Consider the following 23,011-nt stretch of genomic DNA (forward strand, 5'->3'; position numbering starts at 1 on the left):
ACCCAGACCCCCAGGGAAAGCAGATCTAGCCTCCAGGGCCCTGGGAGCAGTGTCGCTAGCACCTCTGTCCAGCATCCCTGGGTCCCAGGAGGCTCGGTGCACCCGCTTAATGTCCCCTTTTACCTGAGTGGCTCTGGAGGACCAGGATCATAAATTCACTTTCCCACATTTTCCAAGCGGTTGTATAATTTACATTTCTACCAGCAGTGTAAGAGGACGTGTGCCCTATTATCCTCACCAAGTGTTTTAATCTTTGTGAAAATAATTGCTAAATGATTATTAATTTGCATTTAAAAATCTTTGTTATTGAGGTCAAACATCTTGTGTGTTTACTAGCCTTTTTTTTTTTTAATTAGGAAAGTCGTGGGTTTATAGAAAACATGTGCATAAAGTACAGGTCCCTATAACACCCTATTAATAACACCTTGCATTTGATACATTGGTACATTTGTTACAATTGATGATAGCATTTTTAATTTTTGGACCATTAACTAAACTCCATAGTTTGCCTTAAGGTTCACTGTCTGTGTTATACCATTCATGGAGTCTTTGGGTTTGTTTTATTTTAATTCTAGTAACATACATACAACTAAAATTTCCCCTTTTAACCACATTCAAATATATAATTGAATGCTTTTATGTTCACACTGTTGTGCTACCATTGCCACCATCCATTGCCAAAAACTTTTCTTATCAACTCAGTAAAAACTGCACAATTTAAGTCTTAACCCCTAGTCCCTATCCCCATCCCATTCCTGGTGACCTATATTCTAGATTCTGACTCTACGAATTTTCTTATTCAAATTATTTCATATTAGTGAGACCCTACAGTATTTGTCCTTTTGTGTCTGATGCCTTCAGGGTTCATCCATATTGTTGCATGTATCAGGACTTGATTCTTTTTACAGCTGAATAATATTCCGTTGTATGTATTAATATATACCACATTTTGTTTGAGTTGATGGACACTTGGGTTGTTTCTATCTTTTGACAGTTGTGAATAATGCCACTATGACTGTTGGTGTACACATATCTGTTCAAGTCCCCGCTTTCAGTTCTTTGGGTATGTACCTAGAAGTGGGATAGCCAAGTAATTCTTTGTTTAACTTTCTGAGGAACTGCCAAACCATCTTCCACAGTGGCTACACCATTTTACATTTCCACCAACCACGAACGAGCGTTCCTGTTTCTCCACATCCTTCCCAACACTTGCAATGTTCTGTTGTTGTTTTTTTTAATAGTAGCCGTTCTAGTAGGTGTGAAATGGTATCTCATTGTGGTTTTGATTTGCATTTCCTTAATGGCTGATGATGTTGAGCATCTTTTCATGTGCTGTCTTGCCATTTGTATATCTTTGGAGAAATGCCTATTCCAGTTTTTGCCCATTTTAATTGGGTTGTTTGTCTTTTTGTGGTTGAGTTGTAGGGTTTCTTTATATATTCTGAATATTAAACCCTTATCCAATATGTGGTTTCCAAATATTTTCTTCCATTGCATAGGTTGTCCTTTTACTTTAATGATAAAGTCTTTTGAGATGCAAAAGATTCTAATTTTAATGAGGTCCTATTTATCTGCTTCTTTTGTTGCATGGCTTTGGGTATAAAGTCTAAGAAACCATTGCCTAATACAGGATCCTGAAAAGGCTTCCCTACGTTTTCTTCTAGGAGTTTTATAGTCCTGGCTCTTATATTTAGGTCTTTGGTCCATTTTGTGTTGATTTTTATGTATGGTGTGAGATAGAGGTCCACCTTCATTCTTTTGCATATGGAAATCCAGTTTTCCCAATACCATTTCTTGAAGAGACTGTTCTTTTCCAATCGAATGGTCTTTGCCCCTTGTCAAAATTTAGCTGGCTATAAATGTAAAAGTTCATTTCTGAGCTCACAGTTCTATTCCATTGGTCTGTATGTCTGTCCTTGTGCCAGTCCCATGCTGTTTAGATTACTGTGGCTTTGTAATAAGTTTTAAGATTAGTAAGTGTGAGTCCTCCAGTTTCATTCTTTTTTAAGTTGGCTTTGGCTATTCAGGGTCCCATACCCTTCCATTTAAATTTGGTGATTGCCTTTTCCATTTCTGTAAAGAAATGGAATTTTTATTAGGATTGTGTTGAACCTGTAAATCACTGGGTAGAACTGACGTCTTATTATTCAGTCTTCCAAGTCATGAGAGAGAGAGCAGTTCACTGATACTTACCTCAGTTTACCAGCCTCTTCCTCCGTCTCTTCCCGGATGCTGTGCGGTGTTCTTTTGGGCTCCAGAGTTTCAAAATAGTTGATTCAGACAGTTTCTGCCTGTATAATAGTTGTTTTGGTGGAGGGACTGACTCCGGAGCTTCCTCTCCGCCATCTGCCCACAGTCCTCCAGCAGTTAGTTTTCCTTTCATCAGAATCCTCTGTGGAGCACACCGTGCCAACACCTGCCTCCCTCCGCCGAGACCAGTGTTGGCAGGTGGCACCACAGCCCTGCTCCCAGAGGCGCAGCGGCTCTAGGAAGGCCCTCTGTTTGGAGAGTTAAGCCTGTCTGTTTGCTCAGTGGTTCAGCTTTTTATTTTTTGTTTTTCTGTCATTACCTCTCTCTCAGCCTTTGGCTGAACTTTCCATGTGGGAGAATTAAAACTGGCTAACTTAGAACCTGGGCTTCATCAAGTGCAGAAAAAGCCAAATCCTTCCCAACACATTTTCCTGAGCACGTAAACTGGCCACAAACCCAGCTGATCTGGTTCTTGCTTCTCAGGCCAGACGTGGTGAGGGAGCCTTGCTGGGCCGGCCCACCCTGCCTTGCAGTCCTTAGGACGACGAAGCTGTGGGTAGTGGCCCTCTGGCAGTCCTGCCGGCAGCCGCTTTCTCCAAAACCAAAAAGAGAACTAAGCACTTCTAGTCCTGTTTCACGGCACTAAGTGCCTGTCACCGCTGAGCCAGGCTCTAGCACATGGCTTCCAAGTAAGGCTTCTGGGGGAGCCCGTCATGAAAATTCACAGAAATTACGAATTAAAGATAGACACAACTCATCCCCTTGTAGTGACGATGGGTCCCTTCCCAAGATGTCATCTCCCATCTATAGAATGGAAGGTCAGACCAGGTCCTGTCCCTCTCTGGCACTCTCTGTATGTTTTCAGCTTGTCAGCTCTGAACATGTGTCCCAAAGACATTGTAAATAGGCTCCATCCTGAGCCAACTTTAAGCCAGGCTCGGGAATGGAATCCCACCTTGCTGCACCCACTCCCCTCGGGCATTCACAAACCCCAGACCCGGGTGGTACCCAATAAATAAATACATCTTGAATGACAAACTGAATGAATTCCTTTGTTCAACAAATACTATTTAGCCAAGTACCCTCTAAGTGCTAGGAATACAGGGGTAAGTGGAACAGAAGTTCCTGCTCTTACAGAGCTTACTTTCTAGCAGGCAGCAGGTGCCGAGGCAGGCTGAGCTCGGTGTGCGTGCTGCACGGAAAGGTGGCCAGTGTGGCTGGAGTCAACAAGGGGGCGGTCAGGGCCTAAGCCCTGGTTTATTTTTTCTCTCTCTCCCCTTCCCCGCTCCCCCTCCCCCAGTTGTCTGCTCTCTGTGTCCATTCGCTGTGTGTTCTTCTGTGTCCACTTATATTCTTGTCAGTGGCACTGGGAAACTGCGGCTCTTTTTTGTTGTGTCATCTTGCTGCGTCAGCTCTCCCTGTGTGCACCACTCCTGGGCAGGCTGCGCTTTTTTCGCACTGGGCGGCTCTCCTTACGGGGCGGACTCCTTGTGCTTGGGGCTTCCCTACACAGGGGACACCCCTGCACGGCACTCCTTGTGTGCATCATCACTGTGCATGGGCCAGCTCATCACACGGGCCAGGAGGCCCTGGGTTGAACCTTGGACCTCCCATGTGGTAGGCAGATGCCCTATCCGTTGGGCCAAATCCACTTCCCGGAGCCTGCATTTCTAACTGCTGTGGGAAGGCATGGGGGTTTTGGTTTGGTTAATGGCGATATAATTTACATACAGTAAAAGGCTCCGATCTTAAGTGTGAAGTTTGAGTTTTGATAAATTTATTGCTATGGGAGTTTTAAGTAGAGTGGGGGAAAGGAATATTTCCTTGGATTTATATTTTAAGAAGACCCCACACGAGGTGGGTGGACGAGTGGGCCCAGCGCTCTCTTCCTGTTACGTGAAGGGTAGTGTGACTCTGAGTTGGACAGTCTGTGGTCAAGAGCCTGGAGAGCGGCGTGTGAAACTGTCCTCTGCCACCTCTGCCCCAGGACGAGGCTGAGCATGGGGGCAGGAGGGTGCGTGTGAAATCCAGGGTCCTGCAGTGGTTTTCTTTGGCTCAAGCCTGCAGTTTTTGCAGCCACCCCTGTAGGTGTTTTTTGTTGCTAGCAGTTGCCGTTGTTTCCAGTCCACAGTGCTTATTGGTGGAGGTGAGCATATCTGGCCTGGGTTCTGCTCTGGTGACTGCGTGTCTGGCATCAGCCCAGGAGGTTCCTCTCACCACCCTGATGACTGCCCCTTCCAGGGCCCCAGCATCTGGAGAGTTCTTCCAGGGCTCAATCTTTGGAGCTTCCAGAGACCAGCAGATCAAGCAGCAGCGACCAGAACTGGGTAGAGCTGTGGTCTGTCCCAGGTGGGAAGTGCAGGCCCAAAGGAGGTTTGGAACCACCAGAACTGCAGTGACTTAAAAACCAAATGTGCATTTGGGAAAAGTTTCAAAGAAAAACAGATGATCTTGGTTGTATTAAAATTGGTGACATTTTAGGACACTTTTTTCTTTCCTCAGTTTCCAGACTTATTACAGTGATTTATACTTTAAATGAAAAGGAAAGATGTTGAGGGAGGCCCCGAGCCATAAATTGTAACCCTTACGTGAAGCTCTGCTTCTAGAGCAGGGCTTTGGGCCAGAGGATTTGCTCTCCCTCTAGAGCAGTACTACTACTGCTGCTTTATGCTGAAATATGTGTAGTGCTTGCTAAGTGCAGAGCGTGGTTTTAGGTACGCTGCCTGTGCTGTTTTATTATAGTATTATAGAATCCTATGAGGAGAAGCGGACTTGACCCAGTGGATAGGGCGTCCGTCTACCACATGGGAGGTCCGCGGTTCAAACCCCGGGCCTCCTTGACCCGTGTGGAGCTGGCCCCTGCGCAGTGCTGATGCGTACAAGGAGTGCCCTGCCATGCAGGGGTTTCTCCCTCGTAGGGGAGAGCTGCCCAGCGCAAAAAGAAAAGTTCAGCCTGCCCAGGAATGGCACTGCACACATGGAGAGCTGACACAACAAGATGATGCAACCAAAAGAAACACAGATTCCTGTGCTGCTGACAGCAGAAGCGGACAGAAAGAAGAACATGTAGCAAATGGACACAGACAATAGACAACTGGGGCAGGCAGGGTGGGGGGGAAGGGGAAATAAATAAATAAAATCTTTAAAAAAAAAAATCCTATGAGGTGGGTACTATAATTGCTTTCCTTTTATAGAGGGGCAGATTGAGGCCCGGAGAGGAAGAGTAGCTCTCCCTGGCCACACTGTAAGTGCTGAGGCAAGGTTTGAACCCAGCACTCGTACTCTGCTCCAAAGCACTAAGCTGTCTCTTCTGACAAGTTCTGGATCTCCATTGTGCCCTGCTCTGATTGTCTAGTTTGGTAGTTTGGTGTCTGCTTCATTCCAGACTCTGAGCTGGGTGCTGAGGGTATAAACATGAAAAAGACGGTCCCTACCTGCTTCAGAGCGAGTGGGAGAGTGATGACGTTATGCACAGAAAGCTTTAATGCACAGGGATGCGCAGAGTGCCCGGGGGAGCCAGAGGGAGGAACGCCAGTGCGTTGTGAGGGGTTTGCAGGGAGGACGGCTCAGAGCGGGTGCCTGAGAGTGATCCAGGAGGAGGAGTGTGGGGAGACCACAAGTGACAGCACTGCCGTGGGACATGTCACTCTGCAGTGGGACACAGGGCCCGTCAGGAAATGCGGCTGGGCAGGGAGCGGGGCCCAGGCCATAGGGGGCTTTGTTTGTCCATTTAAGATGTCTGGATTGTCTTCCCTAAGGAAGGAGGGCAGGGCACGGAAATGTGTGCTCCGCTAACCCCAAGAATCAGACAGGCCCCGCTGAGTGGAGGAGAGGGCCCTAATCTGGGCGCCTGGCCTTGTGGTACGTTATACCAGAACATTCATTGCTTTACCTTTTGCTTCCTGCTTTCTCACTGTCTGATCACACTCGGTTTTGTATTGCAGGGCTCACATCCCAGCGGTCAAAGTTGGCTTTAGAGTCAGGCTTGAGCTGCAAATCTGGGCTGTGTCATTCACGCCTGAAGCAAATCCTTTAACCTGTTCTGTAAATGGAGCTGACACCCACCTTTCAGGGTTGTCCCAATGATGGAAGGCGCCACCATGGCCATGGTGGAGCACAGGCTTTTCTCCCCACACTGACCCTATTAAGGAAGAACTTAGACCCGGGAAAGCTGTGGCTTGCTTAAAATAATAAAACTAGATCTCAAGCTTACTGGGATCTAGTTTTATTGACTGCCATTAGTTCCTTGCCATAATGGGTCTTCATTTCTTCTGGAAAAGTGCCCCACATGGGTTAAAGCTCATCGGCTGAACTCAGTCACGAGGCCACACGCCGCTGCAAGGAGACTGGGAGACGTAGGCTTTCAGCTAGGCGCATTGCTGACTCCAGGATATGGGAGTTGTGTGAGGAAGAGGGCGTAATGGCTTTGGGGGAGGCACCAGCGGCCTCCCACAGTGACTGCCTGGGACTTTCCCTGCCGGAAAGCAGCTGGGTGCTTCTGGTTTTCTTTAGCACCACCAGAGGGCGATAAAGAGGTTTGGGGATGGGGCCCGGCTATTGGCGTGATGGTTTCTAATGTAGGAAGAGTACAAAAACACTTCCGGAGTTGTCCTCGATTCCTCGTTCCCTCAGTGAGGGTGAATTTGCTCACCGTGAGCAGCCCCCCAACAGCTTCTGCCCTGTAGGAGCACTGAGACCTGCTCAGGAGGCGGGGAGAGGCCTTCCTGGGCCCAGCGGAGCAGTGCGGCATGACTTGGGGTCGCTGGCCCGGCTGGTGCACACTGTGGAGGAGGCCGGCCCGCGCAGCTCGGGTTAGTCCCCGTCCTCTGCTCGTGCCTCAGGTGATCTTGGCCCCCCCGTTCCAGCTCCACTTTCCCCACCCTTGACTGAGGGGGTTGGAGGGGCTCTCAGGCCCCAACTCTTCATTTGTGAATTGACCCTTGCTGGCCTTGATGGCAGTTTCACTGCCTCTGGGCTTGACATTTAGCTGCACTTGGGCAGTTTACCATTTGTCCTGGTGCCAAGTGTTAGTCTCGACGTGAGCCTCAGTTGTCCAGGCCCTGCCTCGGTGCAGTTTGAGAAGTGAGGCCATCGGGGAGTGGTCCAGGCCGGCAGTGCCTCTGCAGAGGGCTGTAAAGCCGAGGGGCTTTGCTGGCTTCAGAAAGGGGCATGTTTCCCCTCCAGGAGTCACAAAATGCATACAGACTCCTGGTGAGCACGTGGCCTGTGGAGCTCCCCGTCCTGAGAGTTGGAAAATCTGTTCCCATTCCAAGGCCTGCGATCTCTTCCAGCGGTTGGTGATTTCATGGTCCCAGCAAAGAGCCTGTCCCCATGCTTTCCCACAGCCCGTGAGGCAGAATGGCCCAGAGTGTCTGCTGCTGTTCCTCTTGGAAATGTCAGACGCTACCGTGGCTGCTCTGTGGTCTGTGAGCTCCTTCCTGCTTCAAGGTTGCCCTGTGTGTATAAGAATACGAACGTTCCATCATTTTATATCCTAATTGATTGCCGCGGTGAGTTTCATGGCACACAGAAACTGTCTGCTTGGAGGTCTGCCGGGTTCACAGCCTCTTCATGTATCCTCAGCAGGCACCTTTCCACTCCTGTTGTGTTGGTTTGGGAAGCACCATCAGAGAGACTGCCACCGCCGGTACCCGCGGCTACGCTGGTGATTGACAAGCCGGCGACTCCCCTTCCCCATCTTCATTTGGCCACAGGCCTTTCTTTCCGATCACCTGCCGCTAGGATTCCACTGTTCTCCCAGGCTGGACCTGCTGTTGACCAGACGGCTCTCTTAAATCGTGTGGTTTCATCTCAAAACAGTTGTGCTTTTTATGGACACAGTTTCCAAACAGGACTACAACTGCTATGAGGAAATTATTTCCCTTCGAAATCCTGTGTTGTTTGACACTCAGTGCCACCTCTCATCTCCCTCCTTGTGACTTACGAAGCACCCGTATGTAAAATCTCAGCTTCTTCCGCCAGTCAGCAGGTAGGCAGGGTGCACCCACCCCGGCTGGGATCTGAGGAGAGTGAAGCGGGGCCCGTGCTCTGAATGCTGCCTCACGAGGTAGTAGCCACATGGAGGTGTGTGCGAGACACGACGACACAGCCTGGTACGAGCAATCAGCGTGCCCGTGAAGGCATTAGAACTGGATGATCCGTAACTGCCTCCCTGCTGTGTGGCAAACGGCGCAGCACAAAACCAAGGAGAGGGAGCCGGTGCGGTGGAGTCCTGAGGGGAGAGGCAGGCGGGACCGGCAGGCTGGAGCCTTGTAGCCTGGGCAGTGGGAGCCCTGCAGGGCGGGAGCCCGGGAGTGACAATCAATAATGTACCCCGCAGCCATGCCCAAGCATCCTGATCAACCGCCAAGTGTGCAGCAAAGTAAGAAGGTGTGCGGGGCTGCGGACAGGAAGGCTCGTGTGTTATCCGTGGGAGCGTGAATTTGTGCACCCTCTGTGGAGAGCAGTGAGGCAAAATAAGCCACACGTAGCCTTGGGCTCAGCAAGCCTCCTCCCGAGGTTTATCCTACCTATCTGTGCGCTCACAGGCAGGGGCAGCACGTGGCCACGCCCCTCCCTGCGGCAGGGCTTGCAGAGCAAATCGGGGCTGGCTCGGCCACTCTGTGGGCTACCACAGGGTCTTTGGTGGAAGAGGGAGAGCCCCACGCACAGCAGTGAAGCGTCTTCCAGGGGAGGTTTGCTGAGAGCAGCGAGGGTCGGAGCAGGGGACAGAGGGTGTGCCCATTCTCTCTTGAAGAGCCTTGCACATTTGTACTCCCATAGCGCGTCTTTGGAAGGATACAGAAGATTTCGGGAACTGTGGTTGGGGCAGAGAAAGGAAATGGAGGGACTGGGGATTTCAGGTGGAAGGAAGCTTTTTCCATGAGTATGTTTCAGTTATTTGAATTTAAATACTCTGTGTATTTACCTCTTCCAAAATAAATTTTTAATTCTTTTTTTTTTAGGAGGTACAAGGGATTGAACCCAGGACCTCATCCATGGGAAGCAGGCACTCAACCACTGAGCTACAGCCACTCCCCCATACCTTTTTTTATTTTTTAAGTATTGGGGTCTGGGGATTGAACCAGGGACTTGATAATGTGGGAAGCCGGCACTCAAACACTGTGCTACATCGGCTTCCCTGAGTTTTTCTCTTTTTTTCATTAGTTTTGCTTTTTTGTTGGTTTTTCAAAAGGCAGTGGGAACTGGACCGGGGACCTCCCGTGTGGGAGGCGGGAGCTTAACCACTTGAGCCAAGTCTGCTCATTTCCCATACTTTTTTTTTTTTAAGATTTTTAATTTTTTATTTATTTCTCTTCCTTCCCCCCACCCCTCCATTGTCTTTTCTCTGTGCGCATTCACTGTGTGTTCTTCTGTGTCCACTTGTATTCTTGTCAGTGGCACCAGGAATCTGTGTCTTATTTTGTTGCATCATCTTGCTGCATCAGCTCTCCGAGTGTCCGGCGCCATTCCTGGGCAGGCTGTACTTTTTTTTTTTTTTTTGCGCTGGGCGGCTCTCCTTACGGGGCATGCTCCTTGCGTGTGGGGCTCCCCTACGCAGGGGACACCCCTGTGTGGCATGGCACTCCTTGTGTGCATCAGCACTGTGCATGGGCCAGCTCACCACATGGGTCAGGAGGCCCTGGGTTTGAACCCTGGACCTCCCATGTGGTAGGCAGACGCTCTATCAGTTGAGCCAAATCCGCTTCCCCCCCATAATTTTTAATTAAAAAATAAGTAAGGTAGGGGAGGGTGGGAGCTGTATTTTAGTTAAGTTAAATGGTGTGCAACATAGACTGAAAGCTCTCAAAGGCAGGGGCCATGTCTATATTGACTACTGTTAAGTCCCTGCCCAGAGTAAGTGCTCAGTGTAGGTGAGAGGGAGGGAGGGATAGAAAGAAGGAAGGAAGGAAGGAAGGGGGAAAAAAGACCAAATGGAGAGACAAGGGACAGGGAAGCCTGTTAAGAGGAAGCACAGGAAGCAGTCATGATGAGGTGGTAGAATGGGGAAAGGGACACCTCCAGAAGACTCTTCATTGCAAAATGGGCAGGGGGATTGCCAGGTGAGTGGGAGGGGGAGGAGGGCTCCTGGAGACAAGGACGTGGCCACTGCCTGCGTGCAAGTGGCAAAGCCAGGTGCTGGCGGGCGGGGCTGGGAGACCGCGGGGCTGGGAGACCGCGGGGCTGGGAGACCGCGGGCCTGGGCAGGGCCATCAGGGTGTGGGGTCGGGACCAGGAGGAGGTGGAGGAGAGCCCGGGAGGAGCACCCCAGAGCGCGGGGGACGGCCAGGGCAGAGGGGGGTTGAGGGTCCTGGCAGACCCGAGGGCACGCGCTCCTCAGGCCAGCTCGGGGTGCTTCAGCCCCAGGCTCGGGAGGCTGGCTGCCAGACGAGGAGGCCCTCGGCCCCCGCCATCCTCAGAGGAAAGGCGCGTCGGGCAGCCTCCGTCAGGCCCTTCTCTGTCCTCCAGGCTCCGCCGTCCGCCTTTCTCCTCCCTCCGCCCGCCAGGCCTGTCTTCCAGCCCTGCCCCTCCTGGCCTTTGACCACGCCGCCGTCCCCCCAGCCCGCCCTCCCGCCTCTCTCCTGGGCACCGAGGAGGGCCCGTCGTGCTTTGCTTTGGCTCCCCCTCCAGCCGAGCCCGCGCCATCCTGCAGAAGACGGTTGTCCTCAAGCCGTGCCCGAGCCGCGCGCGGCGGCTTCCGAGGGCGCGCGTCTCCCGGGCCTGGTACCCGGCCCGCCGTGCCTGAGGGCGGAGGCAGCGCCTCGTTTCTCACCCCAGAGGCCTTCCACCTCCCCCCCATGACCGAAACGAAGCAGAAGCAGGACTCAGCAGAGTCGATCCCCACCCCTGCCGTCACTCACTGTCCTCTTCCTCTGACACCCGCATCCGCTGTCAGCAAGTCCTGCTGGCTCTGCTTTTAAAACACAGGCGGAACCAGCTGCTCCTCACTGCCTCTGCGGCTGCCACCCCGCCGGCTTCCGTCATGTCCTCTGCGTTGTTGGCGCCGTCTCAGACTGGCCCCCCTGCTTCCACAGTCGGCCCCTCTGGCTACTCCCAGCAGCTGGAGGGCACATCAGCCGCCCCCAGCTCACCCCCACCTCAGTGCAGGAAAAGTCAGAATGCTCCCCCGGGCAGCGGGCCTGCAGCTCCGACTCGCCCACACCCCCACTACCCCTGACCTCCCGCCCCCTGCCTGCACGGCTCTTCCCCAGGCGCCGGTCACTGGCCCTCGCCTTTGGCAGGCCTCTGCTCACCTTTCCCAGCCTCCTTGTAAGTAGTTGCACACCCACCTCTCTGCTTTCCTGTCCCAGTGTTCAGCACAGCACTTGTCACTACCTGACAAGCTCCATCCTTTTCTCTCCCCTCTATAGTATAAGGAAGGCAAGAATTTTGTCTATTTTATCTGCTGAATCTCCAGTGCCTAGAATGGTGCATGTTACATGGTAGGCCCCCCAGTAAGGCATGACCAGATAGATTAATGAAGTATTATAGTTTATTCTGGAATATTCTAGAATATTTGGAAGAGATATGAATAATATGATAGGCATATTATTCTGCATTTTATTAATAATGTGTTAGAGGTTTGCAATAATTAACAAGCTGTAGCTCAGTTTCCCCTGATATGTACTGGGGAAAGGCTACCCCCATCCCCCTTAAGCCTACGTGCCTAAGGCATGGCACTTCCCCACAGGTTAAACAAAGAAACTTTATAGAGATAAGAATAAAGGAAAATGGAAACCTTCCCTACCTGCATATCAGAGGGAGATAAAATCCCTACAGATCAAAGAAACATCTGCTACTGCAGCAGTCCAAGAAACCATAACTCCCTAACCCACTATCTTCTAGTCACTATCAGGGAAGTTTTTACATCTAGGGCTTCCTATTGGCCCTTGCCCCTCACTTGGACCCTCAACCCCCTCCCACCAACTATTCTTTCCTTGCCTAGGAAAGTTCTGTATAAATTCAAGTCCCCCTCCTCCCAGGAGCGGGCGAGAAGTCTCTTCAGACCCCCACCATGCTGGTGGGGGCGGAGCTGAAGTCTGTTCTTCAGACCCCCTCATTTGGAGAAACTTCTCAGTAAATTCTTTGTCTATAATCATATCGGTCTCCATGTCCCAATAAGTGCTGTATTTTTCTCTAACATAATGTAACTTGGAGATCTGTCCTTATTAGAGCATATAGATCTACCTTGTTCTTTGTAGCAGCTGCTTAGGACCTCATTGTAGGTATGTACCCAAGGCCATATTGGCAGGCGCTGGTTTCTTACTGGGTTTTGTGGTAACGACGTTGCAGTGCACACTTCTTTATGTCTTGGCGCACGTCTGCAGTAGTGCCCAAAGAACACATACGTGGCAGGAGCATTGCAAGGCTAAAGAGCATGCACATTTAACATTTTGAAAATATCGCCAGTGGACCTCTGAATGGTTGCAGAGGTTTTGTCTTCTGGTATATGTTTTTCCCTCAACTTTGTATTTTGAAAAAGTTTAAACCTACATAAAAATCTAAATAATAGTGTAACAAATACCCAAATGCCCTTCAACATAGTTTCATCAATTATTAATGTTTCATGCTCTCTCTTTCTCTTTGTATATATAGTTCCCCCCTAGACCATCTGAAAGTAAATTGCACCCTTTCTGATACTTCACTGTGCATCTCCGAAGAATGAGGACATTCTCCTTCAGACATGTTTTGATGTCCTTTATTTTATATTGATGGGGACAGATTCTCCCGAGGCAGAAGAACAAGGGGAGGCTTTTTTCCCAGATCATTTTGTCCTGGTCCATCCCCCCCCCCCCGCCCCCATCTTCTTCCTGAACCCCAGTCCTTCAGGCTGCGCTTTGGTGAGCCGTTTCAATGAGCAGAACCTCTGGGCCTCAACTCCAGATTCTTCAGCATTGTGGACGTGTTGGGCTTGTGATGTGCCAGTGAAATGAGACCTTACAATTCCACTTCTTAGCATCTCCAAACATCAAAATGCCTCTCTCAGTGCTTTCTATTGTATGTGTAGGCAGTCCTTGTTCTGCAAAGTGTGAATTTCCTGTATTTACTTAGAGGAGTTTCTGGCACCCTCACTAGCAACTCAGGGCTTTTTCAGTAGTTGGTTCTTGCCTGCTTCCCACGGTAATAAGACATCTTCCGTGGGTTTGTGTCCATGTCTGTTTTTTCCTCAGTACTCTGTGTGGGAAAACATCACGTGTGCAGCACTTTCAGAGTCTTCGTATTAATAGATAAAGTGCGTGGAAATACTCTGCCTGGGGTTTCAGTAGAGGACAGGAACCTTCGAAAGTCTGCTTGTGTTTCCTTTGGTTCAGACCGCTGAGTCTCACCTAGGAATGAACCCGAGTTGAAGGTGTAGCTCTGGTCGGTTTGCCCTGAGGTGGGTCGGGGCTGGACGAGCGCCTCCTCCCGCTGCCTTTACGGAGCTGGGAGCATCACTGCCTAGTGCTCCGCGCAGGACAGCTACCGCAGCCGGCGGCCTTCCACAGCCCTCCCCACCCCGAAATCCAGCCTTCCTGAGACACACTTCCCCCGATCTTTGACTCTGCTTGGAACTCTCCCTGGCTCTTCTTTTGCTCCAGCATTCGTTCCAGGCCCCTTAACCTGGCTCTCCCTCATGTGGCCTCATTTTGCCCCTGCTCAGTTTGTCACTCTTGGTACCTGCTGTTGCACTTCACGCTCGATACTGAAATCCTGTCTGCCGTGTCTGGGACTTGTGCTCGTGGTGCTTGCCCTGCCCAGATTGCGTCTTCCCTCCCCTCCCTGGGCCACTTGCTGACCCCTGCCCACCTCTGGGATCTGGCTTGAGCTCACCCGCCAGTGAAGCCTCTCCTTCCCCTTCCCCGAGACAGGCAGGGTGGACAGTGCTGCCCTTGGGCGGCCTTCGCCTCAGACTTACCTCCTCTCTAGCACTTTCCGCATTGTGTCTGTGTCTGCCTCCTACTAGACAACGGGCTTCCCCTTTGTACCCGCAGGGCCTGGCTTGGCTTAGGCCTCAGTTAGGGTGGGGGTGGGGGTAGCTGGGTGGGTGGGTGGGAGTATTTGTCCTTAGAGCACATCCTCAATTTAAAAGTAACTGCCGTTTCCAGTACTTGTAAGAGACAGCCTTGTCACGAGGGCGGAGAAAACAAAAACTTCCACATGCTGTGAGGAGTCATTTTTCATATAAGTATCCGGTTTTTTGAAGAGTTTTACTGGTCATCAGCAATATGGGGCCTCTGTGGCCTAAAGGGGCTCATTGTGTATGTCACATGTTAAAAGAGAAAAGATCATGCACATTTCACCTCAGCTTAAATGAGAGCGAGCCAGAGAGAGATGAACTTAATTGTGTAAACACTGAGTGTACCAGTAACCCAGCTTGTTATGTGCATTTTACTTTGTGTCTTTGAAATTTACTGAATGTCCTCCTTTTTTTCAGTCAAACGCTTCAGAGAACCAAAGCACGAAAGACGTCCGTGGAGGATATGGTACGTATTTTAGTATTAATGCTTTCCTGGACTGCTTTTGACTAATTTGGGGTTACTGTGTGTGTTTTTTTTGTGTGGGAGGGTGTTAGGGGATTGAAAGTGATCACTTACATGTAACATAAAGTGTCTGTAATTCCGTTAGTTGAGTTCATCAGGGACTGTGTATAATCCAAAAGTACTTCTATCTCTGCAGATAACATTCTTTTTTAAATTTTTATAGATACCACAGAGGTATTAGGTATTGAGTAACATAAACAGATGGAATTAACTTGAAAGACCTCTAAATTGTCCATGGAGTAATTGCCCCTGAATCTCCAGATAACTTTTGAACCCTACTATATTTTATTACTCTGCTGTCCTATTTTGGAGGATGGACAATAATACAAGGACATCAATCCCTGCTGCAGGCACCTTTCCTTTGTCTCTGCTAATAAGTTATGTTTAAATCCTTCGATACTATAGTCTGTTTGCTTGAGCAAAAATAATCCATATGCTCCTCTCTCCAAAACTAGGCTTTCTTGGCCCTAGGATGAGTCTGCAGTGGCAGTTTTTCCTTCGTAAAAATGATGGTAAAGCTTTAGAAGTAGATTCTGAAGCCAGAACACAAATAATAATCACTTGGAGGTGGCCAGCTCCTCAGGAAAGCACAGGTCCACAAGAAGCCACCTTTTGGGGGCTGCCTTAGGCTTGCAACTGCCCTAGTAAAATAGCCATTCTCCCTTTCAGAGAAAACTTCTAACAAATCACTGTGACAAAGGCCCTTTTATAAAATTTTCAGCCTGTGCTTTATTGATCCCACATACACTACTACAGCTAGTTGTTGAAAATTCACTTCCCCTATTCTGTTTCTCTCAAGTCTGGGTGTTTAGCCTTAAAATGGGTGAGTCCCACTTCAGGGCTGGGAGGGACCCAGTGAAAACCTAGCGCTGGAGCTCTATGTTTTATGCACATCGCCCTTTCCAATTACTTTAGGAAATGATTTTCAGGCCTGGGTCCTGCAGTTGGCCTGGATAATCTCTAAGGTCCTGAGAGCCCCTGGCTGCTGTCCCATGCTGGGGCTCCCCTCCTTACCCTGTCAGGGGCCAGGCCCAACTCTGGCTGCCTTGATGGGGAAGAGAGAGAGAGCCTTGATCAGAAAATTCCACAGGCACAGACTCCTGACTCCAGGTGCTCACGGCAGAGGAGAAACGAAAGGCACACACCCTGCTCCCATCAAATGGACTGGGGTGACTCGGTATCACAGAGATTGGCAGCTTCGTTATTTTCTTTTTTGAAACTTTGTAATTGAACGCAGAGATTGGCAAACTGCTGCCCAGAGGCCAAATCTGGCCACCATCTGTTTTTATAAATAAAGGGTTCTCGGAATGCTACTTCCTGTGCTGCTTTTGCACTAGAATGGCAAAGCTGAGTTGATGCCACAGAGACTGGCCACAAAGCCTAAAATATGTACTGCCTAGCCCTTAAAAAAGGTTGTCTCCTTCTGATTTAACCCATTGCTTGAATGGTAGCAGCTGACATTTGTTTAGGGCCTCAGCTGCAGTACTGGATTTCTGCACAGCTTATTAATCTTGCACATAGTTAGCTCGTTGCAAGTGAAGCAGAATAGAAGCTCTGTAACAGAGACACCTTGGACTCCACAGAGCTGTGGCTGAGCATTTTTGAAGTAATAAAAGAATGAAAATTAAACACACATTATTTTAAATACCATTCATCAGTAGCCTTTTAGGGCATTTCAATGCAGCGTTATTATAGGTTTTGAAATGTAGCTGAAATGCCAAGCCTGAGTTAGTACTAACTGTCTCAGGAAGGGGGTGACTAGTAATAGGAGGCTTGGGGCATTTTCCAGTTCCAGATTTCTCATTTTTACCAAATTGGATACTGCCCTCTTGTTGGAGTGATAACAAGTGATGGTTCTGTTTGTACAGGTTTTTAGACACTTCCAAACAAGCCATAGGAATGCTGTTCATCCACTTTGCAAACGTTTACTTAGCAGATCTCACCGAGGAGGACCCTTGTTCACTGTAAGTAATTGCGTGCAGACATCCACTGCCCCTGCTGCAAGGCTGGCCTTGCTTTGTGCGGACAGTCCCGCTCCCCCCAGCTTGGGGTGGGAGCAGCTCCCGTTTCTCCTTGATGCTCCTCTGGGAGGCCACTCTGTGAGGACCTCCAGGAGCTCACAGGGCTGTCAGCTGGCCCCTAGGGCTCTGCGTGGTGACTCCTGCCTCGTCACCATGCAGGAATTGCACTTTCCCGCTAGCCAGCCCATTGCCCATCTACGAAGAGAGGACGATAAGGCTGGATCATGGCTAGGAAGGAGCAAGGGCTGGACAGTACACCCCCTGAAATATCTCAGGTTCTTGGCCTGGAGCAGAAAATGCCCACATTGGAGCTTGATGTAGTGAAAAGGACACTTGTCTAAGATGCCAGACTGTGGAAGACAGCTTAGCTTCTCCAGGCCTGTTTCCTCGTCTGTGCTGTGAGCCCTGCCCGCTTCATTGGATTACTGTGGAAGTCTCATGAGATGATGCGTGTACGTGCTTGTTGGAAACCACAGGGCACTTATCAGGAAAGACATGCATAGTTCAGTTGGAGAATTGTTGTTATCATGCAAACTCAAGACAGACATGAGGGACCCAACAGTCGCTTGCAGAGCTGAGCAGGGGGAGCAGTTACGGCTCTGGAGGGTGGCGAGGTCCCAGGCGAGTGGAGGGCGAGTGTTGAGCTGGAATGCATCTGGGCACTTGTCCCTGACTTGCCACGTGACTCTTCAGAGGGAGGGAGAAGGGGCCAGGCTGGGCCAGGAGGCCATTCTGGGGGTCTCAGCTCAGGGAGAAGAGGAACGTGCAAACACGGAAATAAGCTGCCTCTGCAGCTAGCAAGTCCTCTGTGCTGGGGATGCTGCCACCGCGGGGAGTGACGCGCAGGAGAGGCTGAGTCTAGTGGACCCGAGCAGCAGTGGTTCTAACAAGGTCTTTGTGTAGTGGTCACTCATGCCAAGTGCACTCTACGAGTTTACATCCATCGACTCACTAAATCCTCACACAGCCCTGCAGGGTAGTCACTTTGGGGGAATTGAGGCGCAGAGAGCTTTCACAGCTTACTCAGATAAACTCAGCTCAGGAGCGATGGAGCCGAGATGTGAACCCAGGCTGACCCCAGGGCTCATCTGATGCCCCCGGCTGCCAGGCTCTCTGGAGTAGCTTGAGGTTCAGAGTGCAGAGTAAGGAACTTTCTGTCTTTATTCTCGGGGCCTGGAACTTTGCTCAGTAAATATTTGGTGAGGGAATGAATGAACTAACACGTAGAAGTACAACCGTAGTTCTTGTTATTTTCAGGGTGGGTCTCAGGCGTGGGAACTCACGTAGGAACCCTTGGAGACCAGGTAGATTCAAGGGTCTGAGAGGCACGTCACCCAGGGCCAGAGCGCAGCGTGAGCTGAGAAGCTCCCTGGGAAGCGGCTGCTGTTCTCTCTCTGGTCTGAGAGGCACCCCTTGTGATTGTGAAGAGGAAGAGCAGGCAGGAGCAAACACTGCCCCGCGTTGTCTACACGCTCGTGTCCGAGCTGTAAGTAGAAGGGAGCTGCCTCCTCAGGCATCACAGTGACCCGCTCATCCCAGAGCCGGGGCCTGGCGTGGGAGCTGTGGGTCTGCAAAAAACGTCTCAAGCCTTGGCTGCTCCAAAGCGCTCAGCTGTCTCGTGTCTGGAGCTTATCTGGACAGATCGCAGAGCCGGAGTGGTGTCCCTAGAGGGCAGCAGCTGACCCAGGAGCCTGGGGCTCCTGCTTTGCCTGGACTGGAGCCAATGCTGCTCTGCTGTCCTCGAGAAAACTCCCAGTCCTCGGGCTCCCCAGACATGTTCCGCAGCTTCTGCCATCTAGCAGGTTTCTGGGAGCAGGGCCTCAAGGGAAAGTGGGCAGGGGCCTTCCCTTTGGAAGGAAAAGAAGGTTTCATGCCAGACACATGGAAGTAGACCTTGAAGAACCTGTGGTCAGCACAGGCCTTCTCTCTAACCCGACTTTCCTTCTACCCATTTCCTTGTTTTTTCTGATGGGAGTAACGCTCTCTACTTAAAATCTGTCTCTGTGACAGGCTCTGGAGCTGCAGGGATGCTTGAGGTCCACGCAGCCCTGCCCTCTTTGGTCAGAGACCCTTGTCGTGCCCGCCCCATGCAAGCAGCCCTCTCCCGAGTGGGCGGACTGTCAGGAGCGAACAGAGACTGAACACGTTTTTAAATCTCAATTCGGCTTTCCTGTTGCTCCCAGGTGCTCTGTCTTCACTTGACGGGCCTCCTCCACCCGTCCTCCCAGTGTTAAACCTCTGGTGGGTGATAAGCACATGGGTGCTGGGAGGCTTTATGTGGGGCCTGGAAGTGAGAGCTGCAGCCTCCACAGCCTCTGGCCCAGTCTTCTTGAGTCTACCCACCCCAAAAACAAGGCAGAATAGTAATGCTGTGTCGGCAGCTTCTCCCGGCCTGACCTAGGTCAGCCTTGCCCCCTGGCCCTGGTAAACGCCACACTGAGGGCCCAGCTGTGTGTCATTTGCTGCCTGGTGGCTCCTGACCGGCTGCCGTACCCTCTCCACACAGGTACCTCATCAATTTTCTCCTGGACGCCACTGTGGGCATGCTGCTCATCTACGTGGGCGTGCGGGCCGTCAGCGTCTTGGTGGAGTGGCAGCAGTGGGAGTCCCTGCGTTTTGGTGAATACGGTAACGTGCCACGGACGCCAGCTGGGGCGTGGTGGGGTCTGCCAGGAGGGCCTCCGCCGCTGGCCCGGTGCGGCCGGCAGGCAAATGGAGTGCTAGAGGTTGGGGGAGCTTGTTTCTGGGGCCTGATCGCCATCCTCCCACAGGTGTCCCAGGGCCAAAAGTCTAAGGCGTGTGGGACCACTTCACCGACAGGCTCTCTCCTGTGTGGCAGGAAAGGGGCAGGAGCCAGGAGGCTCTATGTGCAGGGAGGAGGTGAACGTCTGCCTCTCCTAGCAGAGGGCGGTGATGGTCCCACCTGCAGGCGCAAGCCCACCTCACTTCCTCTAGCGCTCACACCCCTGCCCACCACATTTGCGAGACTGAGCTGCCGTGGGCTGGAGAGGCGCCCAGGAGGGCACGGCAAGTGCTGCCCCTGTCCGCTGCATCTCTGTGCTCGTGCTGCCACCGGGCCTGTCCCCTGCAGAGCGGGACTTGCGGGCCAGGACCCGACGGCTCTCCTCCGTGGACCCAGCCGCCTTTCTCTGTCTCCAGCTGCCGGCTCTCACCATCCAGCACCAGGGATGCCTGTCCCCGGGGATACCAGGCCCTTCGCAGTTCCAGAGGCACAGCTGAAGACAGCAGACCCGTGGGAGTTGGCTCTGCTTAGGCCCATTCCATCCTGTCGGACCCATGGCACATGAGCCTGGTCGGAAGCTGCCCTGTGGCTGGCTCCTGACACAGTGGCAGTGCCTTTTACTCCTCTACCCCAAGAGCTGTCTGGGTGTGGCCTCGACAGAGCTGGCCTGAGCGGTGCCGTCTTCAGCCCTTGCTGCCCCTGGTGCCCGCCAGGTTCAGGACACAGGGTTTAAAGGCCAATGTCAGCACTTCCCACCTTCACACCAGGCCCCTGCTGTCGGTTGATGTGAGGCAGGGTCTTCTCGTTTCAACTGGACCAACATCAGTGGAGCATTTGCCATGAAAAGGGGCGCCAGAACAAGAGAGAGGAATGCGGATGGAATTCTGATCGCCGCTCTCTTTTCCTGGCATGCTTCCCAGAGAGTGCAGGGCTCAGGGCTCAAGGGCCCCTTGCTCCTCGATAGCTGAAGACGCATAGGAAACTGACGTTTTTAACGGGGGCCAGTTCGTAGAGCAGCTGTGAGTGGCTTGGGTATTTCTAGAAATCTTAAGTAATTGTTTATCTCCATCGAGTGGAGATGCGCTCAGGGGAGGGCTTTTCTTAGTCCCGTTACTTGATGCCCATGAGTCACTGATTTAAGATAGTGTCTGACGCTGGCGCGTGCCTCCTGTGACTGCAGGAGGGCCTCCGAGACGCTCCTGAGCTTGGAGGACTGCAGGGGGCATTGCCCCGCCTTTCAGACCAGGCAGAGAAGTTCAGCGACACAGGGAACCCACCCAGCCAGCACATGGCTGGGCGTACCTGGTACTTCCCGCCGCCTCCAGGAAGACTGCGCATGCTGCTGCTTTGCTGTCAGATCCTTCTGAAGGCAGGCTCTCGACCTGACTGTAGCTGCCCAGGGCTAAGGTAGATCCACCTCCGGCCGCCTCTGTGTTGCCTGGGGGCCTGGAACAGAGATCAGGTCTGGCCCTGATACACTGGGCATCGTGGTATTACTCGTGCCAAATAGGTTTTGTCTGCCTTGCCAAGATTAGATCAAAAGGAAGAAGGCAACAGCTGTTGGAGCCTCCTGCCTCCAGTACCCTTCTCTGCCCACTTGGCTTTGCTCAGCCCTGCCCTTGAGTCATCCCCCACTGCCACTGGGATCAGAGTCTTCAAGACCCTCCTAGAACCACCCCTCCTCCGGAGGCCCAGGAAGGGTAGCCTGTGTCCTCAGTTACCCGTCGTATTAGTTTTCTGTTGCTCCTATAGGAAATCATCACACCGTGATTTGTGCTTAACACAATGCCAATGCATTGTTTTAGTTTCGTAGTTGAGACCTCTGACATGGGTCTCGCCAGGCTAAAATCCGGGTGTCAGCAGGGCTTTGTTCCCTCCTGGAGCTCGGAGGGATAATCCATTTCTTTGCTCCGTCCAGAATGCCTTGACTTACAGCTCCAGCCAGCGGAGCAGTGGAGCTGGTCTCACTGGCATCCTTGACTCTCTTCTGCTTCTCCTTGTGATCACGTTGGGCCCACCTGGATAATCCAGAATACTCCCTATGGAAGATGGGCTGATTAGCCTCCCCTTGCTATGTAACCTCCTGTACTCACGGGCTCCAGGATTAGCTTACAGACATCTCTGGGGAGGCCACTCTTCAGCCCACCGCCCTGTTAACCAACCCGTCCAGGCGGGGAGGCACCGTAGCTCCCTCCTCGGGAACGAAGAAGGGCTCGTTTTCTAGGTAGCTTCCTTCGTTCCCAGAAGAGAAGGCAGGAACCTGCTAACAGCGCCGAGGGTGAGCCAGGATCTGTAATCAGTGACTGGGCCGCTTTTCCCAGACAGACGCCCTGACAAGGCTTCCATGGGCCCCGTGTCCATGGCCCTGCCTCTGTGCCTGCCCAAGCTCCTGGGAGGCCTGTCTGGACACAGAGGTTCTCCCCTTTTGGCTCCTGTGCCTGCAATTTATCCTGAGGGAATACCGATTTCAGCAAAAACAAAACAGCCATGTGCCTGAGTTGTCCAGTGCAATAAAAAGCAGGGCACGAGAATGCCTGGCCTGCCCGTCCTCTAGACATGAGGGCCGTGGGTGCAAAACAGAAATCAGAAAGCAGACACTCATTGCCGCTGTGGCCGTGTGTGATCTCCACGCAGAAAAGGAGATGAGGCGGTAGAGAGGTTTCAGTGGTGTTTTTTCCTTCTTTTCACACTGTTTGAATTTTCTTGTTATAGCATCTAAATGAAAAAAGAGCAGAGCTAGATTGTGGAGCAGAAACTGAGAGCAATTTGAGGGGCAGCATGAGGCAGATGGGAGAAAAACGTTTTCCTCTCAGTCCCTTCACACTCTAGATGGAGTTAGTGTGTGCTGAGCAGGTGGTCATTCTTTTGGTATTAAGTAAGAATTGCCATTTGTTCTGTTATTTTATTTATATATATATTTCGAGGTATTGGGGCCGGGGATTGAACCCGGGACCTCGTATGTGGGAAGCTAGTGCTTATTAACCATTGAGTCGTATCAGCTCCCTGAGTTGCCTCCTCTTTCGTTTTGTTTGTTTGTTTTTGTTTTTAGGAGGCACGGGAACTGAACCAGGTCTCCCATGTAGGAAGCAGGTGCTCAACTGCATCCCCTCTGTTGACTTTTTAAAGATTTATTTTTTGTTATTTCTCTCTCCTCCCTCCCCGCCCCCCCCCCCCAGTTGTCTGTTCTTTGTCCGTTCACTGTGTGTTCTTTGTGTCTTGCTTGTATTCTTGTCAGCGGCACCGGGAATCTGTGTCTTTTTGTTGTGTCATCTTGCTGCATCAGCTCTCCATATGTGCAGTGCCACTCCTGGGCAGGCTGCACCTTTATCGCGTTGGGCACCTCTCCTTACAGGGCACACTCCTTGCACGTGGGGCTCCCCTATGCAGGGGACACCCCTGCATGGCACAGCACTCCTTGCGCACATCAGCACTGCACTGCAGCTCACCACACGGGTCAGGAGGCCCTGGGTATTGAA

General features: G+C 51.5%; 1 protein-coding gene across 1 annotated transcript in view; it reads left to right on the forward strand.

Moving 5' to 3' along the window:
* The window catches only part of LOC101438619 (uncharacterized), a 50,144-nt gene that overhangs the window by 16,504 nt on the left and 10,629 nt on the right, over positions 1-23,011 (forward strand). Inside the window, 4 exon segments of the mRNA XM_058292613.2 lie at positions 14,666-14,714; positions 16,640-16,735; positions 19,299-20,092; positions 20,777-20,904. Of these exon segments, the coding sequence (XP_058148596.2) occupies positions 14,666-14,714; positions 16,640-16,735; positions 19,299-20,092; positions 20,777-20,904 (1,067 nt within the window).

The sequence above is a fragment of the Dasypus novemcinctus genome, unplaced genomic scaffold, assembly GCF_030445035.2.
Source record: "Dasypus novemcinctus isolate mDasNov1 unplaced genomic scaffold, mDasNov1.1.hap2 scaffold_157, whole genome shotgun sequence".
Classification (NCBI taxonomy): Eukaryota; Metazoa; Chordata; class Mammalia; order Cingulata; family Dasypodidae; genus Dasypus; species Dasypus novemcinctus.